General features: G+C 50.1%; 1 protein-coding gene across 1 annotated transcript in view; it reads right to left on the bottom strand.

Moving 5' to 3' along the window:
- ADARB2 (adenosine deaminase RNA specific B2 (inactive)) overlaps positions 1 to 20,448 on the bottom strand; it is a 519,334-nt gene that overhangs the window by 8,503 nt on the left and 490,383 nt on the right. The window contains exon 8 of the mRNA XM_001118272.5: positions 9,314 to 9,495. Coding sequence (XP_001118272.4) covers positions 9,314 to 9,495 — 182 coding nt within the window. The remainder of the gene's footprint in view (positions 1 to 9,313; positions 9,496 to 20,448) is intronic.

Below are 20,448 nucleotides of genomic sequence, written 5' to 3' on the forward strand. Positions count from 1 at the left end.
TGTGGCTCGCGGAGCTATAAAAAGATACCTGACTTGAAGAAAATCCTTATTTACCTTTTAAAAAAGGCATTTTGTAAGTGAGACATTACAGCATTTCTTTAAATAGCGAGCCAACTGTATTTACAATGTAATTCACTTTCCCAAAATTAATTTTACACAAGACATTTCAGGAGTATAATTTTTACATGCAGTGAGGCAAGTCTGTGTCACTGGGTAGCACTGCATTTAATTTTGCAGAGTGAATGGAACAGCATGCCATCTGGGCATGCACAGATTCGTAAAGCTAAAGGAATCACAGGGATCTCCTGAGTTTTCTATATGGCCAGGCATGCTGCGGGGCCTCTCTGTCTCTCACGCACACCCACATGCCTTTAATGGAAGTAGAGATGGTACATTTAATGTGAACTTACGGATTTGGGGTAACTAACTTCTAAGGCTGTATTAATGCCGTTTTATTCATTATCATTGATAGGGACATCTTTATAATTGCCAGTAATTTTACAGCTGCTGTCTTGCTTTGATACGGTGCATTCCGTAAGAAACATAAAATGTACTATGGAGGCTGGAGATGGTGAGGTTAACTGAGGATGGAAAGCTGGTTCTTTCTGCTGTGAGATAGTCCTAAAAAATTCTGTGGGTTCAGCCCTGTGCGGTGGCTCACGCCTGTAATCCCAGCACTTTGGGAGGCCGAGGCGGGTGGATCACGAGGTCAGGAGATCGAGACCGTCCTGGCTAACACAGTGAAACCCCGTGTCTACTAAAAATACAAAAAAATTAGCCGGGCGCGGTGGCGGCGCCTGTAGTCCCAGCTACTCGGGAGGCTGAGGCAGGAGAATGGCGGGAACCCGGGAGGCGGAGCTTGCAGTGAGCCGAGATCGCACCACTGCACTCCAGCCTGGGCGACAGAGCGAGACTCTGTCTCAAAAAAAAAAAAAAAAAAAAAAAAAAAAAAAAAAAAAAAAAAAAATTCTGTGGGTTCCTGCAAGCCAGAAGGGAATATGAATGTTGAAAACACAGAGACCATGGCGGCTTTTCCTCGCCTTCCCTCACGTGACTGGTTTGAGACGGAGGTGCTGAGAGGGTGGAGGTTTGAGACGGAGGTGCTGAGAGGGTGGAGGTTTGAGACGGAGGTGCTGAGAGGGTGGAGGTTTGAGACGGAGGTGCTGAGAGGGTGGAAGGCAGGCTCTGCAGGGCGTGGGATGGGCCATGCTGGCTGCACTGTCTGTGAATGTCCCGGGTGCGAGTTCTGCTGGGACGGCTGTGACGTCCAGGGATGCCGAGGCCCGGGCAGTGTCCTCTCAGGAGGGTTTGTGCCTCCACTGATCTCCAGGAACTTTATGCCTAAGAGACAACCGAGGAGTTGCAAGGATGGACGACTGCTCGGGTTCCCCCAGTTTAAAGCACAGAGGCTCACAGGAGGCTTCAGAAAATGTGAGATTTCCATGGCAGAGGAAAGAATCTGCATTTTTCATTTTTCAGCCTGATAATGACATGACTTTTGGCTTCTGTAAAGCTTGCCGTTATTTAAAAAGATATGGGACAAAGGGACTTTGGGGGAATAGGGTCTTTTGTTGTTCCAAATTGTGTATTTTTCTGCCCTAGTACTCAAAATGTAGTAATATGCCAGGTTTCAAGCTGGATAAAAGTGTGGCTGGTTTTCATTGCTCTTCAGTCCGCATTACCCATTTGAGATCGTTTTTTTTAAGCCCAAATAACACATTGAGTGTTTCCTGTGGAGTGAGCCCATCGGAGTTACACTCTGTCAGTGTTTCTCTGCAAACGCTGTCTCACCTTCGTTTTTGAAGGATACTTTTTCTTGATATCAGATCGTAAGTTGAGATTGTTTTTCTATCGGCATTTTAAAGATGCCATTTCATTGTTTTTTTGTCTTCTGAGAATCAGTTTTCAGTCTGATTTAGCTCCTTTGAAGTGAATTTGTGTTTCATTACCTGACTGCTTTTAAGATTTTTTTCAGCAATTTAACCACTGAGATGAGAATTAAAAAAAAAATTCTTGGAGTATAATGTGCTTTTCAAATCTGCGTTTGGATGCTTTTTGTTTGTCTTGGAAAATTCTTAGTTACGATCTCTTTAAATCTCTCTCCTGTTCCATTACTTTTTCTTTCTTTTTCTGGAACTCTTAGTACATGCATTCATACTCTCCTGCTTTCTTAGCTCTCTTTCGTACTTTCTGTGTGTGGTGGTTCATTTTATGTGTCCCCTTGGTTAGGCTAGAGCACCCAACTAGATTAACTGTGAGATTAACCGGCAGTCCCAGGTAATGCTGGGAAGGCACGTTCAACGCGATTAACGTTTAACTTGTTAGATTTTGAATAGAGCAGGTAACTGCACTCTGCAGCATGGTTGGGCCTCATCCAATCTGCTGAAGGCCTGAAGAGCAAAGATTCAGGTTCTGTGAAGAAAAATAAATTCTGCCTCCACATGGCCTGTGGACTCTAGATGTGCCGCTTCCATTCCTGCTGAAACTTCCAGCCTGCTGGCCTGCCCTGTTCATTTAGACTTGCCAGCCCACACGACTGATGAGCTGATTCCTTAAAATAAATATCTATCAATCTCTATCTATCTATCCGCTATCATCTATCTATCATCTACCTATTATCCATCTATCTATCATCTATTATCTATCATCTATCTATCATCTATCTATCTATCTCTATCATCTATCTATTATCTATCATCTATCTATCTATCTATCTATCTATCTATCTATCTATCTGTCTGTCTATCTATCTATCAATCATCTATTCATCCATCCTCCATATATCCTTTCTGCCTTCTGTGCTGCATTCTGGATGTTTTCTTCAGAACTGTGCTCCCATTTATTAATTCTCTCTTGCGCTCTGTTTATTTGGTATTAAACCATCCTCTGTTTACTCTGTTAACCAAATTATTTTATTTTCTGTATTTCTGAAATTCCTATTTGGTTCTATTTTTTTCTGAGCTTTCATCTCTCCCCCTAAGTGTTCCATCTTGCTTCAGAAAATGTCCTTTCTCCTACTGAGCGTGGTTATATTAGGGTCTGTATCTGAAACTCAAACTGGAGTGTCTGTCCTGCTGCCTGTTGTTTCTTCTGGATTTGGGTTTTATCTCCTGTGTCTGCTTATTTTTGTGTGTGTGGCCATATTCTATTTATAAATTTTTTGTAGAGTTATTTTGAACTAATGAGTAATAGGACCATCTTAATTTAAATCAAGAGTGGAGATCATTTCAAGCTGTAAACACTGTAAGGGGCTGTTTGCCTTGAGCCCACCTTGGCCCTGGGAGGCAGGCCCACCCGCCCCCTTAGCCTCCCGTGGCTGCTGAAGCACGTCTCAGCCCTTCAGCTTCCCAGGGACTCTTACCAGAAGATCTCACTTCCCATCCCTGTCCTTCCCCAGGTCCTGGCCTGGCAACTCTTCCCTCTCCCGTTCGCTCTCTGGTGCCACCAAGGAGAATTGCAGGTGCCCCGCCAATGTCTCCCGCCGTCCTCGGTTTGCGGTGCAGCCCCATGGGAGTGTGATTCTCCAGAGTTTTACAGAATCTTCAGGGAACCATCGTTCTATATCTGTCAACGCCGGACACAGAATTTTTTTTTTTTTTTTTTTTTTTTTTTTTTTTAAGATAAGGGTCTTTAGTCTCTCGTTAAGTTTTGTGATTGGCAAACATTTCTCTCTCAGAATGGCAGAGCTTTGCATGCCTGGGTAGGAGAGCACATCTAGGCAGAGATGACATTGAAAGGTTTTCATGCCAGAGAAACCTCAGAGTTTTGACTCCAGGGATGCGACTGTGAGCAATGAGGGATGTCCATGGAGAGGCTGATCCCAGTTCAGAAGAAGAGGGGTGGTGCTCTTAGCCTGAGACTTCTGAAGGAGGTATGGCTCACCGCAGCAGAGCGAGGCTTTCTAGCCCCCAGCCAGCAAAGCACGGGGGGCGGGGGGACAGGGGGAGAGTCTGGCATCCTAAGATGCCGGCGTCGGCTAGGTGGCTTTTACGGTACCGGCACTGTCCTAGGCTGCACTTTTCCCTTTAGCCCTGCGACCACCTTCATAACCCCACCGAAGCGAGGCCTACATGATTGTTTCAGGTCTGGGAACCAAACAGCAACCTGAAACCAGCTGGAATCTTCCCTTGGTGAGAAGGGAGAGGAAGCCTGCTGCAGCCTTTCCAGAGAGCCTCTCTCTCCCGCTGCTTACCCCACACTCTCAGCCCAACCCTGCCCAATTCGCAAAACCCTGTGGGAGTCCTTCTCCCAGCTCCATTCCCTCATTCCTCCAGGACTCTGCGCCAGTGTCTCCGCCAAACCGAGAGTGCGCCTGACCTTTTTATTACAGCTGAGGGTCACTTTTTAATCCTCCTTTTGTCTTGTTTTTTTTTTTGACAAAGCACTCATATTTTGTTTGTCCATCTCCCCTGCTGGAATGCAATCACCCTGAGGGGTGGATTTTTGACTGTTTTGTTCACTGCTCTATTCTCAGTGTGGGACTGTGCCCGCCACTTTGTTTATCATCAATACACACTTGCCCAATGATTAAGCAAATGCCTGGATTATGCTGATCAATTTCTCGATGTTGGATACATTTAACGTATTGACAACTGAAGGATTTTCCTGGAGTCAATGATACAATTCTCAGGAGCAATGGGATTAAGTTTGTTGCTTAAATTCTATTGGGAAACAATTCCTTAAGATCGTGGTGGAAACTAAATGAAAATTAATTATTATACAAAATTAATTATTTTTAAAAGGATTCTCCAGAAAATGAAAACGAGGTTTTTCAATAATTTTAAATTTATCATAAGCTATATGTCATCTAATTTGCCTAGAAGGTTCTGTGCTAATCTATAAAAATGTCTCATTAAATAGTTCTTTGTTGAATCTAACTTTTTTAGTTCTCATGAAAAGATATTAGGATTGTTTTTATTTTATTTTATTTTTTGTAGACATGGGGTCTGGCTATGTTGGCCAGGCTGGTCTCAAACTCCTGGTCTCAAGTGATCCTCCCACCTCAGCCTTCCAAAGTGCTGGGATCATAGGCATGAGCCACTGCACTTAGCTAAGACTGCTTTTAGATTATTCTAGCAAGATTTATAATTTTTTTCCACCAAAAATTCCTGCAAGGGCACAGGAGGATAAATTCCTAGCTCCAGTGACTGTAAGATACAGCAGGCTGCTAAAATATTTTTGTAAAGCTTATGTGTTTATGACTAAACATTTGCAAAAATTTTGTAGGTTACTCCATAATAGACCTCTGTTTTAATGTAAAAATAATATGCAAATCACTTACCATCTGGATACAAGAAAATATTTGCTACTGCTTCGCTAATATGTTATTTTGCAAAATACTCTTAATGATCATTAATTTCAGAAATTTCTCCTGAATTAAAGAGGCCTGATACGCCATAGAAGTTTCTTCAACTCAGTGTGATAACATTTTGAAAATCTGGACTCATAAAAAAATATGGACATAAATGGCAACAGAGAGATACTTTGAATGCCAAAAATAGGTAGCATTGGGCAAAATTCATAAGCTAGTATTGGTACACATTTCAGTAAGTATCAAACTTCTTTCTGACAAATGGGGTTACTGTGAAACATGGACACCTGAAAGGGCTTCGGACGCTCCAGCTGGCCATTTTCACGACTCCAGGAACGTGTGTGCTGTGAAGGAAGACAGCCCGTGTTCTCCTCTATTTTATCACCAGCACTGCAATGTTCATCAAATGAACATAAATCAGGAGTCTTAAACAAGTCACGGTTCTAACAGTCAATTCTCTGGGTCCATCTCTCAGATTTCATGTTCATTGCCAAGACCTTGAGGTGGGCTATAAAAATAATCACAGTTTTATCTTCAGTGTGGACTAAGAAATTAATCATTGACAACATATCTGTTAAATATGCCATTAACACAAACAACGAATTTATCCTACCCTGATTTTTTCCCTTTTGTTTTTTGTTTTTTTCCTTGATGAAGAGAAATAAAAATTTAGCCTTGATATTGAAAGCTCGGAGAAGCATATATCCTCAGCTTGGTGGAACAGGCTGTCAAAGTGGCTCTTTCATCTCACTTTTTCCTAAAAGGATGATTAATCAAAGCATAGATTTTTATTAATTACTGTCCCCATCATTTTGTTCATCTTACTGAATTCACTGAGAAGGACCAAGGGCAAACTCCTTTAGGCTATCTGTACTCAGGAAATAATGCAACTTTTGCTGAAGGATTCAGGGTTTGAGACAGCCTTGAAATGGGCTTCTGGTCCTGGAGTTTTGCCGTAGGTTTAGATTGGTAAGTGCAGAATTTTTCAAGTATATCCTTCAAGAACGTTAATATGCATCCTGTGACTGTGTGAGTAAGGGTATCTTTTTCAGCTTGGCTGCTTCTTTTTAACTCAGAGCTGATTTAGCCATATCTAAATTGCCCAGCCTCATTCTGCTAATACATAAGCTTCATCTTCTAAGGCAATTCTGCAAACTGACCTTGAGGGAAGCTTCAAGCAAACTTCATTTGCTTATTTGAGGGGGCTTTTTATTATTATCCCTATGCAAGATCTCTTTCTCTTTTGGTGCAAGAAATTCTGATGATTTCCTTTCAAAATTTGCATGATTGGTTTTTAAATGTCCATCAAGAACAATGCAGGGACAGCTTAGGGGTTGCGTGCAGGCAAGATACCAACATTTAGGCTCATTTGCATCTCCAAAATAATAAAAACCGGATTCCCAATAAGCATGTAAATGGAGGTTGAAATATTTAGGCTGCGCTGGCTGTGGTGTGGCAGGTGCCACCTGGGATCAGGAGTAGGCAGGTGCCACCTGGGATCGGAAGCAGACAGGTGTCTCTCGGGCTTGGCCATTATCTGTGCTGCTCAATGATGTTAGGTGGATCTGAATTTCTCTAATTGCGTTTTCTAAAATTCACTGTGTTCACACTTAGGATTCAAAATTCCTGTTTTTATTTATGTTGACATGTTCCCAGATGGACACATGATTGAAAATCAGCACTGGGAGACTGGCTGCCGAGGGTGACACGCCAGTGCCCAGGGAGGCAAAACCTGCTCCGTTGATGGTGACTTGGGGAGGACGCGGTTGCATTTGTCGTCTGTATTTCCTTGTGCTGCGCAAACTTAAGTAAGCCCTTCACTAGGCGCTGGACACAGAACGAGGATGGTCTAAGGAAAACGCACAGAAAAAGATCACAGGGGCCACTCGTCAAACAGGTGAAAATCCTCTCAGGTTTAACTCTGAAATCTACGAACTGCACCGAGGGCCCGCAGCGCGGGAGCACTTGCTTTGAGTTCCAAACCGGTGATTCCAGGGCTTTTTGGGGCCCACTCCAGAGCAGTTTTTTCTGTTCAACCAGTGAGTAAGTAGTCGTCACTGTTTTAAGGAAAAATAGGGGAAAGAACCACAGGAAACAGGAAAGCAAGAAAGAGGTTGAGACTGGGTCCAGACTCACTGCAGTGATTGGCCATTTCCACAACGCATAGAGTTGTACGGACTGTGACTTGGAGGCGCACCTTTAGGCCCTCGCCTGCTGGGAGACGGCAGCCAGTGGGTGTTTTGGCAACGACATGGGAGCAGTGGCCACCCCTCCCTTAGCTGTGGCCTCTTGCTGCGAGGCCTGTCTCGCATTGTTAGTTTCTGTGTGATTAGAAACACGGACAACTGCCCTAAGAAACCGCACCACACTGCCCAGAATGCAGAGTGGCACGCTGAAGGAACCGGGGTTTACCGCCAATCGGATCTGAGTTCAAGTCCTTGCTCCCTACTGATGAGGGGTTTGGGCGAGGTGTTGAATTTCTGAGTCTCTTCCCATCCCACATTAAGACAACAGAGGGGCCGGGCACCGTGGCTCACGCCTATAATCCCAACACTTTGAGAGGCTGAGACGGGTGGATCACTTGAGCCCAGGAGTTCAAGACCAGCCTGGCCAACATGGTAAAACCCCATTTCTACCAAAAATACAAAATTTAGCCGGGTGTGATGGTGCATGCCTGTGGTCCCAGCTACTCAGGAACCTGAGGCACACGGATTGTTTGAACCTGGGAGGCGGAGGTTACAGTGAACTGAGATAGCACCACTGCGCTCCAGCCTGGGCGACAGAGAGAGACCCTGTCTCAATAAAAAAATAAAAAGACAGAGATAATAACCTTTGTCATTGGCTGGTGTGAAAATCGAGCAGCACAGTTAGGTGCTTTTCACAAATTATTTATTCCCAAAAAAGCTCCCACTCCTGCCTCCACGAATCCCTGTTTAACCCCGATCTTATCATTTGAGCAGGTTTAGAGTCCTGGGAAGAAATCCTAGGTCCAGTGACTCTCAGCTGCAGCAGGACACCACTCTTTTATCGTCCTGCTTTCTCTTTCCGGTGATTTGGTTTAAGACCTAACCCTGCCAAGCCCGTGGTGTCGCGCTCCTTGCTGGGGCACAGGTTTTCTCTGTTCCCCCCACATATCTGCCTGATTCTGCCACAGCGAGGCCCTTCAGAGAGCTCTCCCACTCCAGCAAGGGAGGCCGACCCAAAGACCTGGTGGTCTGCAAGCCCAGCACGAGGCTGGCAGCGATTGGGGAACCCTCCCCCGGCTTCCTGTCCTTCCCGTGAAAGGCAGGGAGTCGCCCCCGGTCAGTGTGTCCTTCACAAAACCCTCCCAAGACCTCTCCCCCGTCTTTCTAGGGCACCTCACAGCTGCCAGGGGACTCTTCATCCTTGCAACTGGCTGTGTGCCAGGCAGCCCGGGCAGGCCCCAGGTAACGTGGGGAAGTGGAGGCTCCGGGAGGCTCGGGTCTCTGAGGACATCTGGGCTGTGGGGAACCCTGGTGCGGAGCCGGCCCAGTGCTTGCGGAGTCACCTTGCAGCCTCTGAAGGGTGCGGAGGGCCCGGGGCCCTGGGTCCCGAAGACCCGCTCCGCCGTGTGGGCCTCGTGCCCCCTCTCCCTGCCCCTCCTCGCCCACCTGGCTCTTCCTCAGCATCGCCTCCTGTGGGCGGGCAGGTGGGGCCTCTCGGGTGAGCCCAGCACTAGCGATTCTGTTTCCAGGGCTCCTTTAGACACCGCTGTGAAAAGAGCACCACGACCCATTCTGAAAACAGCATCGTCACACAGTCGTGAATTCACGTCAAGACCTGGCCTGTTGCTATATGCAGAGAGACGCTGAAACCTCTCATCAGTTTTCCTTTTTAAAATCGTAGGACTTTGCCTATTAAATCATAAATTGCCACTAGCCAACATGGGTGCAGTCTGCCGGGGATGGCACCGCCGGGCACAGCTGCGTCTGGCCTGGTGGTGGGAAGGAGGCGGAGGGCCCCCGGGATGGGGGTTCTTACCGCTGAGGAGAGGCCGGTTGTGCCGGTAGGAGGCGGGCAGCTGGCCGACACCCTCCATGCGGTGGCTCATGACGCGTGCGAGGTGGCCCGTGTGGTGCAGGCTGCCCACCACGATGCTCTGCAGGTACACGGGCTCCACGAAGTGGGACAGGAGCGCGCCCTGCAGCCCCAGGACGTTCCACCTGTGGGGAGAGCCAGCGGTCAGCGGGGCCCCAGCCGGGAGCCCAGGGAGCCCGGTCCTCTCCGCCCCTCTGCGGCCTGGTCCTGAGGGCCTGTCACTTTCTCCATCGTGCAGACCTGGGGGGGCTCGCTGGGAGTGCCCCAGACTCAACCCAGCCATCACGGGGGCTCTGGGGACACTGTCGCCTGGGACTGGGCTCCGCGGGCCCCTGTGTGCTAACAAATGCTGCTCCCTTTTCTGAAAATGGGTCGTTAGAGTGGAAGCTGTTAGGTTCTCTCTGGGACTTACAATTAGATTTTTTAAAAAAGATACTCTGTCCCGAAAGTGAATCTGAATTTTTCTTTATATTAGCTGGGAAATATTATAAATGGAGTTTGTTTCAGTTTAGGGAAAAATACTTTGTACTCCCTTTGTCCTTAGCAGTCAAAATGACCTAATGTGTTGAAATTACATTAATATATGACCTCGTTTTGGTCTGGGGATGATTTTGGTTTCAGAAGCCCGGATTGGAGATAAACAACAAGGCCATTTTGTTTGAAATAAATATAGCTCTGGGGTGAATGTTTTTGCTTCCTCAAGCAAAAATGCCGAGAGCATTGACAGGTTTTCCCCTTAAATTTGGGTGGCAAGAGTGTGTGTTTTTCAAGGCAACATTCTGTGGTTTCCACTCTAAATAATGTGCTTAAAATCCTACCTCCTTCAGCAGCAAGTGTTATGCAGCTAATTTCTTACATCATTGTTCTTTTCATTAATTAACATTTCTCCACTGTTAGAGCAATTACTGCCGTCCCCGCATGCAGCGTCTCTTTTCATGATTAATAAGGAGTCATTACATTTCCCTTCCTGAAGCAGTCAATTAACACAGAATTCTTTCCATTAATTACTGAATCTACCTGGAGAGTAATCTTCTCTGAGAACCTGTGACACCAATTGCTTTAAAAAGTTCTCTTTAAATTTTATTCCAAAAACACAAGCAATTTAGCCAGCGATATTAATTTGCCTCAGAAGCATCTCCGTGAATGAGAAACATCTTTTAATCTCATGCAAGAAAAGGCAGCCATCTGGCTGGTGGGGGTTTCGGGGAGCCGCTCTCCCTCTCTCCCTCCGCAAATGCAGGTCATTAAAGTAATGTGCTCATCTACATAAAACTCAAATGGAATATAAAAGGTAATATTTATATACAAACAATTTAGTCCTACAATTTAAACAGTCATTGGTTTTATGAAACATTTACTTCAGTCTATCAGATTTGCATAACTTCATTTAAAAAAATATTGTGGTCATTTCTACAAGTCACGGTGTTTCTCCCAGAAAGTAAGGGAAGGGCTGGCCGCTGGATGCGCGAGCTTCTACCACGGGGGCAAGGTCGGGCGCTCTGAAGGGTAGGACGAGACAGAGGCCACAGAGTGCCTGTCATTGAGGACCTTCATTCCACAGCGTGTCTGCCTGGATCTCGTATGGTCGGAGGCCACAGAGCACCTGTCACCGAGGACCTTCATTCCACAGATTCCACAGCATGTCTGCCTGGATCTCGGATGGTCGGAGGCCACAGAGCACCTGTCACCAAGGACCTTCATTCCACAGCGTGTCTGCCTGGATCTCGTATGGTCGGAGGCCACAGAGCACCTGTCACCAAGGACCTTCATTCCACAGCGTGTCTGCCTGGATCTCGTATGGTCGGAGGCCACAGAGCACCTGTCACCGAGGACCTTCATTCCACAGATTCCACAGCGTGTCTGCCTGGATCTCGGATGGTCGGAGGCCACAGAGCACCTGTCACCAAGGACCTTCATTCCACAGATTCCACAGAGTGTCTGCCTGGATCTCGTATGGTCGGAGGCCACAGAGCACCTGTCACCAAGGACCTTCATTCCACAGATTCCACAGCGTGTCTGCCTGGATCTCGGATGGTCGGAGGCCACAGAGCACCTGTCACCAAGGACCTTCATTCCACAGATTCCACAGCGTGTCTGCCTGGATCTCAGATGGTGGCTCTTGAGAGTCAATCTTTTCCTTGATGTTCACTGATAAGTCAGAGAATAGCAACAAATCCTGGGAAAGGAAATTTTTTGTAATTGAGCTTTTCTTTCAGGGAACAATGGCTGTGTTTTCTGTGTTTTTTTTTTTTTTTTTTTTTTTTTAATAGAGACATGGTTTTGCCATATTGCCCAGGTTGGTCTTGAACTCCTGGGCTCAAGCGATCCTCCTACCTCGGCCTCCTTAAGTGCGGGGATTACAAGTGTCAGCCACTGAACCTGGTCTTTGTGTGTTTTTTTTAGACAGGGTCTCACTCTGTCACCCAGGCTGGAGTATGGTGGTGCAAGTGGTGCAGCCGTAGCTCGCTGCAGCCTAATTGTTTTGTATTTGTCATAGAGGCAGAGTCTTGCTGTGTTGCCCAGGCTGGTCTCGAACTCCTGGGCTCAAGCCATCCACCGACCTTGGCCTCCTACAGTGCTGGGATCACAGGCGTGAGTCACCGCGTCCGGCCAATGCCGACGTTTTTGAGGAGCAATTGAGGGATTTGGCTTGTTCCTTTGACTCTGAGACCAGAGGACAGACCAAAAGCTGGGAGGAGATTCAGCAGTGTGGCCCTCATCGGGGTGTGAGATGCCCCTCCTCAGATTTGGAGATGCCGGAAAACAAAGCCCAGGAAACACCGGTGTGGGGCCCAGGGCTCCAGGTTCTGTGTCCCAGTGAGCCTGTTAATTCTCAGTCTTAAAATGTCTTATAAATTAAAGCAGGGAAAAGTACATTTCCACCATCTGTGACAAAGCACCTTCTTGAAATAAGCCACCAGTTAAAGAGTAAAATTGGGATTCCTGGAAGAGACACCTCAGTGTTAGACGCCATCAGGGCAGGGGCTTTGAACAAAACTTCCGGAACGTATGTGCGTGGCTGTGATGCTGCAGGACCGTCGGAAGACAAAGAACTTCTCTATCTGGTTCCCACCTAATAGCCTTTACAATAAAGAGGAAATCAACCTTCTCCTTGCCTGGCTACCAGAGTTTAAACTTACTCAGCTAACGTGATCAATAAAACCAAATGTCTTTCTGAATATCAGCTGGAGAATTTTCAGCACTCAGGATTGAATGGAAAAACGCCTCTCCTTTTGTTCAAATAGCCGATATTACTGCAATGTTGACAGAGGGAAAAAACCCATGTCTAGTTTTCAATATAGATAATCCCTAAATAAATATATTTTTGTCCATTTGTCAAACACTGAAATACCACAGATACGCGGGGAAGGTCTTGGAAAAAGGCTGCCGTTCTTTAGCCGGGAGATGCAACCCGTTCTCTCAGTCCAGGCAGCGGCCTCCAGGCCACAGTGGAAGGAGGGACAGGTCTCTGGTGTGCTGACGACACCTCAGGCTGTCCCTGCAGGCATGCTGGCGTCAGGCAGGGAACAGGACCGCCCTTGCCTGTTTTGGACGCTTTGGTTTTCCTCTGTGATGTGACCTGTGAGGAGTTACATGAAGCCTGCGGCAAAGTCCTCAGCTACCACCCGGCCTGGCGTCCGCAGCTCTGCAGGGCCGGCTCTCAGGCCTGCTGTGGGATCGTCTGGGAGCTTTGAGGATCTCCAGAGGCCTGGCTGCCCCAGGGATTTTGGTGTGACTGGGGAGTCAGTGCGGCCATCAGCTTTCGCGGTGCCGCCCACGTGATTCTCATGGGAGCCGGGGTTGAGGACGTCGGCAGCGAAGCGGCACATTTGGCACCAACACAGTCAGGTACCAGTTAGGTCATGATGCTGGTCCGCGGGGCCTCCCTTGACCCCTCTCTTGCTGCTCTGAGCGACTGTCTTCTCAGTGGTCCTCAAAGTGGGGTGCCTGGGCCAGCCATGGAGCATCACCTGAGAACTTGATAGAAATGCAGGTTCCTGGCTGCACCCCGGGGTTGCTGGCTCGTGAACTCTGGGGTGGGGCCTGGCGCTCCAAGGAGCCTCCAGGTGGCTCTGAGGCTGCTCAGTTCGAGGCCCACCATCTCCGGGCTGGTTCTAGGGTCACAGTCGCCGTATCTACCTCTCACGGCATTGGAAGAGCACAGGAGACAGACGAATCTCTGGCCGGTCTGGGGGTGACATTTCCCTTCCTCCACACCCCACCCCCAAACCCTGTCTCACACTTTCTTCCTCCCACCTTTTGCCAAGACAGGTAATAAGTCCCAGACGTCTCTGCATACAGGCCCCACCCCATTTCCAGGCCACTCAGACCTATTCTGGGGCCTTTCTAGGTGAAAGAGAAGCCAACAGCCTTTTGACTCAACAGCAGGCCTGCTAGGAATTCACCCAGCATCTGCATTCTCGGTGGAATGCCTGATGTACGCATAGGGCCGGTCTTGAAGGGGCTGTTTGTAATTGCAAAGCAGACAAAGCGCGGCAAAACAGAAACGGGAAATCACCTAAGTGCGTCTTAACAGGGAACTGGTTACATAAATGAGGGTGCATTCTTGACACCCTGGCCTGCCTGACCATGGGTCCCACAGCTCCTGCGCCTCTGCGGCGGGCCTGGCTCGCTGGGACGCCCTCAGGGCCAGGAGGCCACAGCTGCCCCATCTGCACCTTCTGCCGCATGGACCCTCTGCCCCTCACCGGCTCCTGCTGGCCTCGACCATCACATCACGTAGGACGCTTGTGACTGCTCTAAAAACACCGGGCTCTCACGCTGTCCCCTCCAAGGTCCCCTCCTTGTGTCCAGCATCATTATGGCTGCCTCCTGCCGGGCTGCCCCTGCCCTGGCCCTCAGGTGCCTGTGGTTTAAATCTCCTGGCACTGCTGAGCACCGGTCTGCAGATGGAGGTGCCTGAAGCGTAGGAGGAAGCTGATGGACAGTTTGTCCCTTCACCAGCAGCTGTGTTGTGTTCAACGGTGGAGACAACCCATCTGGGCTCTCAGCGACCCCACCCCACAGGCTCTTCCTCAGCGTGACCGGGACATCCACAGGGTGGGCCTGCACCTGCCCTGAGCCTCTGCAGCTTGGGACGTCTCAGCCCGAGGCGGTGGGATGATGCCACCTGGGACTGGGTCCTCTGACCTCCTGGGTGCTCCCTCAGGTCCCGGCTGCCATTCTGCAGAGACTCCTGAGTCCGTGAAGCAGATCCAGGGCCTCCACCCACCCCAGCTGATCTGCCAGGAAAGGGTCCCTGCTGCCTGGGGGCTGCCTCGGCTGGTGCCACGTGGGGATGAAGTGAGCCAGCCCCCGAGCTCAAAGGGAGGGCTTGGGAGTACACGAGGGCCTTGTTGTTTTAGGGCCACCTGCAACAGACTTTAGGTGGCCCTAGGGTTTTGGGGTGGTTTGCTTCACAGCAGGAGACAACTCACCGGAGTCCGTGGCACAGCCTGAGGGGTCTTTGAGCTGCCCGCAGCTTCCCCAGGAGCTCACACAGGTCAGGCCAAGGGGAAGGGAGCACAGTGCACACCCCCAGGCTCTGTGGTCCGATTGCTCGTGTTCCCAAAAATTCACATAGAATCCTCACCTCCCAGAGTGCCCCCCAGCCCCTTCCACCGTGGGAGGACATGGCACAGGGCGCTGTTACCACCTGGGAAGCCTCACCAGACACGGAAACCGCTGGAGCCGAGACCTTGGCCTCCAGCCTCCAGCACCAAGAGGAGCAAATTCCTGTGGCGGACCAGCATGTTCCGCCGCAGTGGCCGGGATGGACCAAGACTGGGTGGACGCCGTCCTGACTGCTGACGTTTGGGGTGTGAGGCATCCGGGGACACAGGGCAGCCCGCTGGGGTCAGGTGGGGGCACGGGGCAGCCCGCTGGGGTCAGGTGGGGTCACGGGGCAGCCCGCTGGGGTCAGGTGGGGTCACGGGGCAGCCCGTTGGGGTGAGGTGGGGACACAGGGCAGCTGGGGTCAGGTGGGGTGGGTGGGATATTCAGCCGCTTCCAATTATTTCCAGTAAATTACTTCCAGGCCACACATGTCTCATTTCTCTCCTTAAAAACCTATCTGAAAAACACACTTTTTCTTGATACAACTTCTCCAGCCAAGTCTACCTGCAACACGCTGGTAAAACGTAAAATTCCTCAGCACGAGAGCGAAGAGGATGATCCCCAGGCACGTCTCTCCATTCCCGGGTCCTGACGATTCCTCCTCACCTCGGCCACCTGTGCGGGGGCCACGCTTTCCCACTGGGAGGATGGTTTCTGGGACATGCGGCATCTCCTCTTCGGGCCTGTGCGGTCTGAGAGTCCTGCGGTGGGGCCTCTTGGTTCTGGGGACAGAGGACACTTTCACTCAGCCCGGGGACCTTTGGTTCCTTCTGTGAAGACGGCGGCCATGAGATGACGCCTTGTGACTCAGGCCTCAGCCCTTTGCCTCCATCTCCGTGTCTCTGTGTTGGGTTGGCAGCGTCCACGCTGTCTGGGTCATTGCCGAGCGTCCCAGGTCCCCACTCAGCCCGGCTCGTGTTTTCTCTTGTCCCCTGACTGGAGTTCCAAGTCTTACCTTGCAGATGCTGGGCTTGTCACCCTCTGCCGTCTCCAAGCATCTGGGCAGGGTCCCCCCCAGGAACTGGGCTCTGATCTTGGGAACTGTGGCTGAGGTCAGTGGTGCTGGTGCAGGAGGGCGGAGCCGCAGAGGTCGGTGGTGCTGGTGCAGGAGGGCGGAGCCGCGGAGGTCGGTGGTGCTGGTGCAGGAGGGCAGAGCCGCGGCGGCAGCGGGGCTGCGGATTCTTCCATTATTACTTTTTGTGTTTGGTAAGTGTTAGCGAATTGATCACTGCTTCTTTCCTCACTAGAGGTGTTATAAAATGTCACTTAAGGCCAGGTGCGGTGGCTCACCCCTGTAATCCCAGCACTTTGGGAAGCTGAGGTGGGTGGATCACTTGAGGTCAGGAGTTTGAGACCAGCCTGGCCAACACGGCGAAACCCTGTCTCTATTAAAAATACAAAAATTAGCCAGGAGTGGTGGCGGTGCCTGTAATCCCAGCTACTTGGGAGGCTGAGACAGAGAATCGCTTGAACCTGGGAGGCAGAGGCTGCAGTGAGCCAGGATCGTGCCACTGCATTCCAGCCTGGGTGACAAGAGTGAGACTTCGTCTCAATCTATACAATGCATATTTTAAAAGGAGTAAAAATATTTTTAAACCAGACTGGGGGAACTTTGGGTTCGGTGTTTAAAAGCAGTTCTGTTAGGAAGGACCTGCACTCTGAGATTAGAACAATGAACAACACTCATTTGACCTCAGTGGAGTCAACAAATCATGGAGGAAGGCGTCAGAATTGTTCCCAGGCGGGCCGGGTGGCCAAGAGGAGGCGCGAGAAGCTCTTGCTGAGGGAACATTGAGCCGCCGATCTCTAGGTGGGGGGAGACGGAGCTCTGCACAGGCTAAAATTTAGATTTAGAAATCAGCCAGTGCCATATTCCCCAGAGAGCAGCTGTAATTTCTTACGGTTCATTTTCATGGAGAAAGTTTTAATCTGCTCATTTAAAGACACATTGTGATCAATAATCAAGCTCAGGTACTTAAAATTAGAAACCATATCTGAAGGCACATTAGTTCCAGGAGATTTAGATTTTTTATATGCCACTCAACGTTTGATTCTTAGAGACAAAAGCTAAAAGCACCTCTGCGGTTTTCCCCGTTCTTTCAGGAGCCTGGGGTCTGGCTGTTAGTGAGAGCGTAGCCTGGCTCCACAGAGCTGGAAAAACAGGCCGCGTCCACAGGCCTTCAGGACGGGACTGTTAGGCCTGCGGCGTCCCACACAGGGGCAGGGTTTGGTCTCCAGGGCGCTCCTCAGCCTTCACTTGTGGATTTGCGGGTCAGTTCTCATTGACCTGGGAAACCACCCACTTTCTGCAGTTCCACCGTCTTCCCAGGGCTCTGGTGGTGGTAGGATTTTAGGAATCGAGTTTACTGTAACTGTATCTGTTCTCTGATTTCCTGAAGACTGAATGGGTGATTTCTCTCGCCTGCCAGTGCCGGCCCCCTAGGGCTGCTGTGGGATGGCCTGAAACAGGGATGTTCCCCCAGTACTGGAGGCCAGAGTCTGAAAGGCATCTGCAAGGTCGTGCTTCCCCTGGGAGCGTGTGGCTGGTGCCACCCCCCAGGATCCCTGTCCTCCGAGCACCCACTGCCCCTGAGGTCACAGAGGAGGCCAAGGACACCTGGACGCGTCTGTCCCTGGCCCCAGCACTCAGGTGCAGGCAACTGGGCCCCGTACTGGGCTCTGTCCCTGCCTCCTATCCTCTCGCCTTCCTGCTCCCTCAGCCCCTTTGCATCAGCACGAGGCCCTGGGCAGACTGAGATGCCTCAGGGACCTGGGACTCTAGAGCATCCTCTCATGGCCTGGACCCCCAGTGGGCCCGGCTGCACATCAGGCCATTTGCTCGGGGCTGGTCTTAGCGACCAGGCAGCACCCTTGGGCTCTAAGTGGTTACGTAATCATCAAGTCAGTGGTGTCTGTGGAGCCCCTGAGATGTGAGGACACAGTTCTAAGTGCCACAGGGAGGGCCTGATTTGTCATGGGAGACAAGATGGTCACAGGCCCTTGGCCCAGAAGAGGGGCTTCTGAGCAGGGGCTTGGCCTACAGCTTTCTCTGCTGGGGCACCCGGAGCCTGATGAGTGATCAGTGCTGTCAGGGCACCAAGGCAGGCGGAGTGGGGGTTCTGCCCAGCAAACAGGCTCAGAGTATCCTCCTGTGGCTCAGTCGTGGGTTCCCAGAGACCACAGTGGATTTCAGATGCAGCGAGGGGCGTGTGGCCTGCCAACACCCACAGATCCTTCTGAACGGCAGAGAACATTAGGTGTGCATCGCGGGAGGCATGCAGGATGGAGACAAAAGACTCGTTCAGTGATCCCCAGAGCAACGCTGAGGGCGCCTGAGAAAGAATCACAACCCCATCAGCACAGGATGACCTGCCTCGGCCCTTAGGGGTGGGGCGGCTACACCATCACTGTCACCCACAGCAGCACCCATACCCATGCTCACACCTACACCATCACCCACACCCACATCCACACCCACACCATCACCCACACCTACACCGTCACCCACACCCACATCCACACCATCACCCACACCATCACCCACACCTACACCGTCACCCATGCCCATACCTACACCATCACCCACACCCACATCCACACCCACACCATCACCCACACCTACACCGTCACCCACACCCACATCCACACCCACACCATCACCCACACCATCACCCACACCTACACCGTCACCCATGCCCATATCTACACCATCACCCACACCCACATCCACACCCACACCATCACCCACACCTACACCGTCACCCATACCCACATCCACACCCACACCATCACCCACACTCATGCCCACACCTACACCGTCAGCTATGCCCACACCTATAGCCTGGCCCACACCCACACTGTCACCCACACCCACACCTACAGCCTCACCCACACCATCACCTACACCCACACAACACTGTCACCCACACCCACATCCATATCGTTCCCCAACTCGAGTGCTCTCCCGTACCCTGGTGCACTGAACGACTGTGGCCACAGGAGGCCAGAAGCCCACACAGAGGACAGAGGGGACATCAGATGATGTGTAAGGAAATGTGAAAAAAGTTTTCTCCACAATGTTTTATGGCTCATTTTAAGCCACTGTAAAAATTTCAAGGTTTCTATCACACACTTTCATATTTTGCTGTAAACCGCTCTTACCACGGACATTGTGAAGTGAAATCTATTATTATTCATGGAATTCCGTACCCAGAAGGTCTGCTGCCACCCAGGAATATTATTACAGGTATTATTGATCTGACAGGTGATGTCTGTGCATGCCTTTTGATCTGCAGGTGGGAAGTAATGTAGCTGTGTTGTTTGTTTAGATATTTTGATACAAAAGATCATTTTTCATCGATATCAAAGGGAAATTGCAAAGAGAATGACCAATTTGTCTGGCGGACGCACTTTCTGTACCTTAATGATATATACAATTCTATCCATTTATTCTCATTTTAATACATGAAAGTCGCACAAAGTCGGAGATCAAAAGCCAGCCAGACATTTATCTCATGGCTGCCCGAACAGAACTGCATCTATTCCCAGAGAAATTTCTAAATGACGAAGCAAATATGACCATGGGTTCCTGGCCTCGTGTGGGATGAGACTCGTGCTCTTGAGGAGAGAAAATCCGTAGGTTTCACTGGTTTCAGCATATCCCTAAAATGTATGAGCAGCACACGTACCTTTGGAGCCCTGGCCGAAGTCAGTGACTGAGCAGAAGATGCATGCTTCATCGCCGTACAGTCGTCTGCCTGGCGCATCAGAGGCCTGCAGTCCTTTCAACTTCCAGGTCCCAGGGCGGCATCAATCACGCCACAGCGATTCCTATTTCACATCGTGGCCATTCGGACAAAAGAGCAGGTTTCCTTCATTCGCGAGCGCAGTGAGCCGTTTCTGGACGCTGACCGCGTGGAGCACTTTGTGCCTCGCGGGGGTGTAAGGAAGCCTGGCAGGCCTCAGGTGGACGGACAGGCTGGCACGGTTGGAAGCAGCCCCTTCCTGCGCTGGGGCCTCCAGCCGTCATAGCCAAGTCAGCCGGCGCTTGAGGACTGCTGCAGCCAGCACCAGGGCAACGTGGAGGCTGCACTCGCCAGCCTGTGCCAGGGAGGCTCCAGGCACTCTCCCTGCCAGCCCACCAAGGTGTTACCAATGGTGCTGTGAGGGGTTCAAAGCCCTTGTCCCCTCCTGCTGTGGCTCAGCCTCCCCTTGCTCCCTTCTCCCTTCCTCCCTCCCTCCCTCCTATCTCTCTATCATCTGTCTTCTATCATCAATCAATCATCTAATCTATAATCTATCTTCTGTCTATCATCTATCATCTATCTACCTATCATCTATCACCTATTAGTTGTCTATCATCTAATCTATAATCTATGTATCATCTATCTGTCATATCTATCCATCTATCTGTCATCTATCGATCTATGTATGCCTGCCATGTGCCATATCATCTATCTGTC

This window comes from Macaca mulatta, chromosome 9 (assembly GCF_049350105.2).
Source record: "Macaca mulatta isolate MMU2019108-1 chromosome 9, T2T-MMU8v2.0, whole genome shotgun sequence".
Lineage (NCBI taxonomy): Eukaryota > Metazoa > Chordata > Mammalia > Primates > Cercopithecidae > Macaca > Macaca mulatta.